The 10130-nt window shown below is 31.6% G+C and overlaps 1 protein-coding gene across 1 annotated transcript; it reads left to right on the top strand.

The window, feature by feature from the left end:
• Positions 1-1628: 1628 nt before the first annotated feature.
• Positions 1629-8114, top strand: LOC140827678 (uncharacterized). Its single transcript, XM_073190452.1, has 8 exons — positions 1629-1765; positions 2811-2920; positions 3537-3574; positions 3888-3973; positions 5211-5319; positions 5517-5530; positions 7011-7112; positions 7573-8114. Exons 1-8 carry the CDS (start codon positions 1709-1711, stop codon positions 7702-7704), a joined length of 648 nt encoding a protein of 215 aa, XP_073046553.1. The 5' UTR covers positions 1629-1708; the 3' UTR covers positions 7705-8114.
• The last annotated feature ends 2016 nt before the right edge of the window (positions 8115-10130 follow it).

Raw genomic sequence — 10130 nt, 5'->3', positions numbered from 1 at the left:
ACAACAAACTCATCATCAAATATTTCAGTTACATATTATCGATCTTTGTTATTTCATCCACCGCATTTTCATGCTCATTCATTTTCTCGTCTAATTCATTCTCAAAAAATACCCCATCAAAATATTTATCATTTGTTCTCTCATTACTACCATATATTTCAGTTTCACATTTGTCAACCTTCTCATCATTTAGATCTTTGCAAATTTTAACATCTTTGGAATTGTAATTTTTTTCATAACTGGTTTCGAAACCACTTGCTTTGATAATTTCAACATGAAGCAAAGTCTAATGTTTGAAACACCAAAAGACAGATATGAAGTCAATGCTCGTGAGATTTTATATATATTGGTCTTGGATTACATACCTCAAATTTTAGCAAGTAACTTAGCTTCATAACATATCATGTATATCCAAATGAAGTGTCTCAAAAATTGCATCTTCAACACCTTCAATATTTACATCACTCTCATCAATAAATATAGCATGCCAACCCGAATACTTCCATCATACCATGAATATTTATGTTCATCATCACCCTTCCATTCATCATCAAAAGTAATTAAGATTTGAATCATATCTCCGTCCACGCAATTTGTAAAAAATATGTATACATAATTGATGTAAGAGAGTTGGAAATATACAAATTGACATATTTAAATTCATTATTAAATTAGGGAAATACATGTAATATGTGACCAAAAATAATTTACTTTTATGAAATGGATAACCTACTAAACGAAACAAAATACGGATCGCTCATCTGTCCCTAAATCTTCCCTGAAAATACATGTGAATAATAACTGACTGCAATGTATGATTTAACATACAGAAAAGTAATCGACTGACTGAATGAAATTAACCGACCGCAATAAATGATTTAGCCTACTGAAACTTAACCGACTGACAAAAATGATATTAACTGACTGCAATATATAGCTTATCCGACTGAAATAAATGTTTTAACAAACTGAATGACAAATGAAATTACTTGAATAGAAGATAATCCACATGCATAAAAACATAAATGGCAAACTTATATCGATCTTTTAATGATCCTGCGAAAAAACATATTATATGATAATGAAAATGCCATTAAGTTTTGATTCTTTTTCCTTGGAGAAAAAAAAAATGAAGAGGTTGAGAATACTAAGAATGAAATGAAGATTGAGAATGAGAAAAATGGGAGTAAACGGGCAATGGCATTGATGCAAAGGACGAAGAGAATAAGAGACCAAAGTTGGGTTTTCTCAATTAGCTCAAAACCATATTACTAAATATTACATTAACTATTAATTATAATAAAGTCTATTGAAAAAAAAATTATAAAACCTTTGACCTTAATATTTGTTTGTTTGGAGCACAAATTTGCAAATGACCATATTTAACATTTATAAATTAGAGAGTTTAACTAGATAAATTAAATATTGTATATTACCTTAAAATTAAATATCAATGTACAGATCTGGTTTATTCTTTAACCTGAACCGAACCGAACCACAACTCCTCGGCTCCAATTTCGATTTTGGAACCGAAATTAAATATTAGTTATAACTCCAAGGGGGAAAATTGTTATTTCTCTCATCTTTTAGGGTCAAATGCAAAATAAGAATAGTTTGAGGAGAAACAGTAATTTAGTGTAAACCATCTACCTATAAAACCGATTTATGTATCGACATTCGACAAGCACGGTGAACTTCTGAACAGGATATGGAAATGGTCGCCGTTAGAATAAACCCCCTTTTGTCTTATTGTTTCTATCCCAAGGTAAGGTTTTTTGCTTGAATTTTAGCTTGATTAGTACTGATTACCTCGTTATTCTTCTAATTTTCAGTGTAATTTTAGTCTATCTTTGGCTGTTTTTGAGCTGCAGTTCATGTTGTACGTGGTGTAAGTACGTTTTGTATTATGATTAGGCATGAATTTTTTAAGGCATTTTGAAGGAAAAATTAAATATGACCTCCAGTTGGATTGGATAGGAAGGGGGATTGGTTGTTTGAGACATTGATGTCAGCAGCTTCATCATACTTCGAATGTCGACCCGATTGATTGTTTGTTGTGGAAATGACTTGATTGTGGCATTTTATGGTTGTAAACCTTGTTATCAAAAGCGGGCGAACTAGCTATTTTTAGTTTATAATGCAGTGTACTGACCTTGAAACAATATTTATCTGCAAAATATTTAGAAGAGCAGCAGCAGATCTAAGATAATGTTAGAAATATAGTGTTTTTAGAAAGTACCAACAAATTTTTATAAAGCAGAAAGACTTTATATGTGCTCCAAGCTGCTTGTCATCATGGATTCCTTCTTCATTTATCTCGGGCCTTGACGACTTGACCAACCATGCTCATAAATCGTTGATTCTAGCCATGTATTGTTAAGAGGCACTTCTTTCTTTTTGGTCATTTTTTTTCTTTTGAATGACATTTCCGGTTTCCCGATGAAAATTATGTATTTATGGCACCTTTTGATATTAATAGGATTTGACTGTGTATTGCGTGTATTTTGTGAGCATCCTTCATTTATAAGTTTGTTTGTGTGTTCAAGTTGCCTTCTGTTTTTTATTGTAATATTGCATCATGGTTTCTCTTGGCATAAATGTTCTTTTTGGTCCTTATTGTTTCTGTCTTGTTTATTTCGTTTGATATGATCGTTGTATACTGTGTGAAACTTGATGCTCACAGAATGTTATCTTCTTGTGGTCAGCCATATGTTTATTCACACATGAAAAAAAATCATAAATTGCTTGAACTTACGTTTTGTTTCTTTGCTGGTTATGAGACGGCATACAAACTCACATTTATTGAACAGATAATCACTTCTCGAAGGCAATTCGAAAATGTCCTCATTCCATATGAGTGGTCTAAAAGAAGATTCTTTTCCCGTAGACTGGGATATGGTGCGTATCAACTTCAAGAAAGGTACTTACTGATTTTTAGCCAGTCAAATTCAAATTCACCATTAATTGCCATTGCTTCACCCGAGCAGCCATCTTTTTTGTTTTTGAATTTTAACAAAATTGCATGTTTATGTTTCGCTTTTCATGCAAAATTAGAGCATAAAATTAATGAATTAAGAAACTTTTTTCCTGAATAAAATCTTCTTTCATTGTAAAAATAATACAAATCACACTAATAATGTGATGATTCTGTATTCTTTGATTTGGTTAAAGCAAACGTCACATCCTTATCACGATCACAACCATTAGATTATTGATCAAAATTTGTGTGATAATTAATATGTTTGAAGACTTATACTCGAAAAAATGTGTATGACAATGTGATATATTATTAAGCTCAATAGTCTACCCCAGCACCATAGTTCGTTCGCAGCACACGGCTTCCATGAAGTGCGTGCTTTGCGTCGAATCATGCTTTGGACTTAAAATTATTTTTACACGTGAATCCAGGATGAATTCTACGTGTTGTCTGTTATTCTGGCTATATTGCTCTTGTTCTATAGGCCGCTTATGAGAATGGGAGTTAATGTATGACGTTGAAACGTATACGAGTGCCAATAATTTTTCCCCTTGTGCAGGACTACCAATAAATTTGCTCTTCAAGCTGTATCACCAGGTACAAAAGTACAAATTATGCTTGAATAGTTTAAGAGTGCATTTTGATTGAATGATTTTAATCTATGATTTCAAATTTATTTAAGTTGTTTGATTGATTTTTGAGAGTTTTTATGTTCGTCCTCTCTCCATATATTCTCATTCATTAGTAATCATAATGAATTCAAATGCAACAAACGTTATTGTCATTTGAAATCAAGGTTTAAATCTTTTCCCCAAATCAAATCTGTCCACTTAAATCAAGTCTTTCCATTCAAATGTGGCCTAATAGTATTCTAAGAGGAGGCATTTTTTGTTTGGGATTGTTCTTCTAGTTGTCCAAGATAATGGAGCTTCAACTCGATCATTCGAAGACTTTACTGTTACGACATTCTATACCGATGAAGGCTACGACTTAAAGGCAAGAGAAATTATCATCCTATATTTATTTTTTAATATTTTACGGTAACCGATTAATGAATTTCACTTATACTTATATATACTCAACAATGAAACATTGTCCCATACATTTCTTATTTTCCTACATTCCACCTGCCAAATACATCTGTTCAGTGAAGATGGTAATATGTTGAGGGAAAAAATGTTTCCCAAGATAGATGCTCATCATACTAGCATCTCAAACTGAACTATGAATTTGTTCAAATTTAAGTCTCTTGCCATCTATTATGGATTGATTATTTCTGTTAATATCTATTAAAACATGGGCTATGTATTTGGTTAATTTGGTACCGATTGAACTGATTCATCCAAAACCAAAGAAATAAAATCTGGAGCAAATTGAGCCTACCGAAATTTTCATCAAAACTGAAAAAAGCAAACTGAAATTATGGAAAATTTTAAAAAAATTACTTGAAACTAAGATATATCACAACAAACTCTAGATGAAAATCAATCATTCACCCATTAGGCCAATTAGCATATCAGTGACGCAATACACAATGAAATAGGCTTAGCTCAACACTATAGCCCAAAACCAATTGAATAAGATGGGCCTACGTTGAAGTCCATTTTAAAAAATTGATGGTTTCAGACAGTAGATTCGGTTTTTTAAAAATTAATCGTAAACGAACCAAGCCGAATAAACCGAAAACCAAATTTTCAAATAAAAACCGAATTTCCAAAACCAAGTCAAATTTCCAAATTAATTTGGTTCCGCAGGTAATTTGTTGAACTGAAATTTTGCTCACCCTTGATTAAAACTATTGAACTTCTTTTTTTATATATAGGTAACATTATTATATTAATCAAAAGATTATAATTACAAAAAGTGGGCCAAAAGTCCACACATAATGAAGTTAGACCCTAAGTCAAATTAGCATAATCTTAGACTTCAATTCCTATACAAGTCTGTGAGACCCAGAACGATGTAAACTCCATACTGTTGAGCTTTTCATAAATCATAATATATATTGTTTGCATCAGAAAATTTATAAAAAGTATTGTTATTTAATTTAATAATTTTTTCAACAATAACTTGTGTAGTAATTGTTTGTAATTAGTTTGTTTAAATCTATTAATGATTGAAATGGAAATGATATATTACCGAGTTGAAAATTTGCTATGTTTATGAAGAAAGGTTAAAAGCTTCCTTTTCTTGTTTTTTTGTTTATATCTTCCACCTTCACTGCTTTTAACAGATTACAGCTGAGGTATCTGGCACCAAAACCCAACATATTTTTGATGATGTATTCTCCAAAATGGTTGCTGATGCCCAGCCGATTCCAGGATTTAGAAGAGTTAAGGGAGGTATTCCACCACAGAAATCTAATTAATATTGGAAAGTTCAGAAACATGCTTGTTAAAGTCTGTAAGGATCTGCTGTAGTTTCTGAATCTTTATTTTTGGATTTTCATGTGGTTTCTGAAATTTCATATATTTTTGTCTGACATTTTGTTGAATTTATCACCCTTGTTCTCCCATCTTCAATGTCCGGAACTTCTCAGGAAAGACACCTAATGTAAGTTCTATAAGTCTCCATTAGACAACCTTTTCATGCATCATTTTTGTTATTTGAACTTACCTTTTGAGCTAGGCTAAACAGACAATGCTCCATGCTAGACACTTGAACATGGGCCACTATTTATTGAATGCTTGGGAAGTCCTTTGGCGTGCTAGATAGTTATTATCTTTAATCTCATATAATTTGTGATTATATTTTTTTTTATTGCATGTTTTGATAAAGGGGCAGTTAGTGCCATTGTATGGAATCTTATGAATGAAAAAAATTCACATGTCAACAATCGTGCAACATTATGCTTGCATTGCTCACCTTTTATGGTGTATGGTGGTGGACCGAGGAATTTAGTTTAACGGGGTGATTGTGACTATTTTGGGCTATGAGACTTGGGTTTTTCTTAGAAAAGTTACACAAATAGTTACTGAAAGTCCACAATATGTGCACCTAGGCTCAAGATTGGGTGATGTTCAGCTCTTGCGCCTCAACACAAACTAAGGTGCAGCCCTTCTATGAAGCATGTGCTTTGAACTTGAAGCCTCTGCCTTGGTGCATTTTAAGAACTTGAGACGCGCTTCATGCACGCCTTAATGTAGGGATAGTTACTTCATAAATAAATGCTAGATGATAGCAATTCCATTTTGCTTATAAACCAATAATTTTCGGTTGTATTATTGTTAAATAGCTTTTAAAATACAATTTGAATCATATGCATTCTATTCAAATGTTTAGATTCTAGAATATTATCATTTAGGTTGTGGTTGGGTTGATGGATTTGATTTGGAGGAAGGTATTTGATTTGGGAAATGATTTGAGGCTTGACTATATTTGAAATTCTCCACAATTATTATTGAAATTGAATAACTTGATATGAATTGGATTTGAAATTTAATTTAATTTATTCATACAAGCAAGTCAAAAATTTTGAAATTCATCATCTCAAATCTGGTAGTCCAAACACAACCTTAGGGAACTTGACTTCAACAAAGCCCACATCTAGACTTGAGCCTTATTACCAGGATCCAGGATACCCATGTGCCTTAGATTGCCTTGTGTTTTTACTATCTACGATTAATTTTTTTTCCTATTTGGGACCTTGATGTTACGGACTAAATTATTATTGCGCCTAGATATTTAAAGAGAGAAGGGTCAAGCCTCAAATCAAGTAGAACCAATGTAGTTACAGTTCACATGGAAAGAGAGGAAAAGAGAAGCATAAAGTGTGAGCAGAGCGAAATGATAGGCATTCAATTTTTCTCCTGAGAGTCTTGTTACTAGCATTGCTAGGGTAACGGAAATTTATCCTTTGTATAGAGATTTCTCCTCTTGGAAAATACTTGAATGCGCCATATTTCAATATTTCCGTTGTCGATTGTTTCTTTTAACTGTTACAGATACAATTTCGTGTCTGCAACACTGGATATCACAACACTGAGACCCCTTTGTTGAGTTTCGACACTTACTAATCTAACGTGTCTTGCAGATACCGAAAAACATTCTCTTGGAAATTTTGGGGCCCTCGAATGTTTATGAGCAAGTTATCAAGAAGGTTCTCAATGTAACCATAGCTGAATATGTGGCTAAGGTAGAACTTCTATGTGCTAGTTTGAGCTTTTATAGACAAAAAAAAAAGATTTTTCAAGTGCAAGGTGATACTTTTTATCAAAAAGTGTAAAGGACATATTCCATAAAAAGTGACGCATGCTTTGCTTCACTCCTCCCATGGGTACCCCTTAATGAAAGCTGAATTTTTTGCTTAATTACCACTATGCATGTTTCTGTATTATTGCCACAATCCTATGCATGCGGTGCTGGAGCCAGAATATCATAGGAGGGGAGGCGAAATTAAAGTGTAAAATATTTAAAATGCTAGTGACTGGAATGCATGCATAAAAAAAACCAAATTGAGGGGTGCTTGGCAGCCCTTGCATGACCTGCTGCTTTGTTCAGCCGACTTTTTCTGAAAATGTGAAAATTAACTTTACTAAAATCCAATCATTTCATTCTGTTCTTCATTTTCGTCTTTGCGGATCTCAAAATTGCAGGAATGTTTAACAGTTGGTAAGGATTTGAGAGTTTTACAGAGTTTTGAAGAGCTTGAAGCACAGTTTGAACCAGGTGAAGTATTCACATTTGATGCTGTTATTTCTGTGTCAAGACTCAAAGGTGAGCAGTAAAAACTTGAACTGCCTCATTTTTCTTTACTCAATCAATTGAAATTCAGAACAAACATATTAAACATGCAATATATCCATACAATGCTTTGCTCTGTATGTTCGATTATTCAATCAGTTGAAACTTGTGAGGATTTTTCTATTGCTTCTTAGGCCACATTGTTGGTCCCCAAGAAAAAGTGTCTACAATTGGAGTTGGAATATTAATCTTGTTTATCGATGTGTATTACCTTAATCTCATGTTATGTACAAGAGAATGTTGGATTATCAGAAAGATTATAGCTAGACGCGCCCTTAAGATTCTATCTACGACCCAAAGATAGCATCTCATCTACCGTTCCGGGATGAGTTTTCTTTCATCATGAGGTTCCTCCTTTTATTGTTGGTTTCCAATGGACAAGAGGTTTGGAATCTCTCTTCTCGTTTTAGATATAGAATTTTTTACTTGTGATTTTATACAAAAACACAATTGTGGGTTTTGCATCTTATCACATAAGTAATGCCATATTTAAATAATTTCTGCAGGCAGGGAAAAAAAATATATGCATGATTATTATAATCTACTTCACCATAAATATGTTTTTTTTTGCAATGACTCGTTACACTATAAAAAAAAATTAGAACCACAATTGAATTAATTTTTTGTTTCGATTCTAAATTTAGATCCAAAAAATCAAAGACTTACTATTTGATTTTGATTCCATGAATAAGGAATCGAAATCAAAAGTAAAATTAGAATCAGAAGTAAACTCATCTAAAATTATAAATTATATTACGAATAAATGAGTTAATTTATATGATTGAAACTACAACGATTAATAAAGGTGAAATTCAAACCCCGTTTTTATTTATTTATATAGTTTCAATCATATAAATTAACTCATTTATTCGTAATATAATTTAAAATAAAGGTGAAATTCAAACCCCCGTTTTTATTTATTTATATATTTTAAATTTTAAATTTGCAACATATTGCTTATTTAAAACTCAATTGATTCGATTATCTTATAAGACATGTTAATAATTTTTTTTTGTCATTTAAAATCTAATAAATATTTTTTTTATGAATCGTGATCTAATCAGAGTTCGAAAACCAAACTATGTATAAGCATCGATTATATCTCTAAAGTAGCACGGTTTATGTTTTCAGGTATCGAGTAGTTCAAGTTGGGTACCCGATTGGAATTATTTTGTATCTGAACCGGGCCTGATTTTTAAACTTTCCGACTAATTTAATTTATGATCGGGTCAGGTGAGGTTCGAGCAATTAAGTATGAGGTTTTATTAACCAAAACCATTGCTCCCATCACCCATGAACCTATTAGATAAATTGTAGGCCTAACTTTGTATAATTGTTTTAAATTAAAATTAATCTACCCCTCAGCTTAGCGCGTGAATCACGGGCAGATAATGAGTCAATCGGAAAATTTAATATAATTTAACCAAATGTTAAAAGTTGGTAAAAAAAAAAAACGACGATCAGGTCTTTTTTATGACGATCTAAAAAATTTTTATATCTAAAAAACAAATCGATTCGGTCCATAAATGTTATATTTTTGATATAAAAAGTGATATTTTTGACATGAGCCGGGTCAGGTCGGGTCGAGTCAAATAAGAGACTGATAAAGTTGGTAAAAAAAAAAAATTGACTCTAAATAATTAATAATTAGATCTCTTCTGAGACGTTCTTACAAATCTATATCTAAATTGATCTATAAAAATAATATTTTTGACATAAAAAAAAATAATATTTTCTTGAATCGGATAAGAGATCTGTCTCATGAAATTAACCGTGAGACGAAAAGTTTTTGTCATAATTAATTAACTTTATTAATGACCTTCTTATTAAAAGGAATAATTCATCATTAGCAATCCCCCATGGGAAAAACAACCACAAATTCTCCAAATGGCATTATATGGTCGGATATAACCAATGGAGTATGTATATAAAAAAGATAATAATTTATAATATTAAAAGTATTTGTAATGTTATTAAATATATAATATATTCGAAATCTCAATTAAATATTGCTATGTTGTTCTTTAGAAGCAAAAGTATTGTACTAAAACAAGTTTGAGTTATCCAGATGTTCAATTTTTTTCTCCCTCAATTTTAGAGATAATAAACCAATCTAATCTTTCTTGTGAAATATTTATTATCCAATCATTTATAACATCACAAAAACTCTTATAAGACGATTTTATTAATCATTTTGTTAGACAAATCTTCTATTTAGATTATTCATGAAAAATATTACTTTTTTATACTAAAAGTATTATTTTTTAGAGTGTGTCTCATGTGAGACTGTCTCACGGATCTTAATCTGTGAGACGAGTCAACCATACGCATATTCACAATAAAAAGTAATACGCTTAGCATAAAAAATAATACTTTTTCATGGATGACCCAAATAAAAGATCTGTCTCAC

The sequence above is a fragment of the Primulina eburnea genome, chromosome 3, assembly GCF_022965805.1.
Source record: "Primulina eburnea isolate SZY01 chromosome 3, ASM2296580v1, whole genome shotgun sequence".
Classification (NCBI taxonomy): Eukaryota; Viridiplantae; Streptophyta; class Magnoliopsida; order Lamiales; family Gesneriaceae; genus Primulina; species Primulina eburnea.
This window is presented reverse-complemented; position numbering and strand designations above follow the sequence as displayed.

What these genes read in the sequence shown, in the direction of transcription:
- LOC140827678 (XM_073190452.1), top strand. Translation starts at nt 1,709, where the DNA reads ATGGAAATGGTCGCCGTTAGAATAAACCCCCTTTTGTCTTATTGTTTC. An exon ending in TCTTCAAGCTGTATCACCAG is followed by an intron (nt 3,575 to 3,887) that starts GTACAAAAGTAC and finishes TTGTTCTTCTAG; the next exon opens with TTGTCCAAGATAATGGAGCT. An exon ending in TAGCTGAATATGTGGCTAAG is followed by an intron (nt 7,113 to 7,572) that starts GTAGAACTTCTA and finishes TCAAAATTGCAG; the next exon opens with GAATGTTTAACAGTTGGTAA.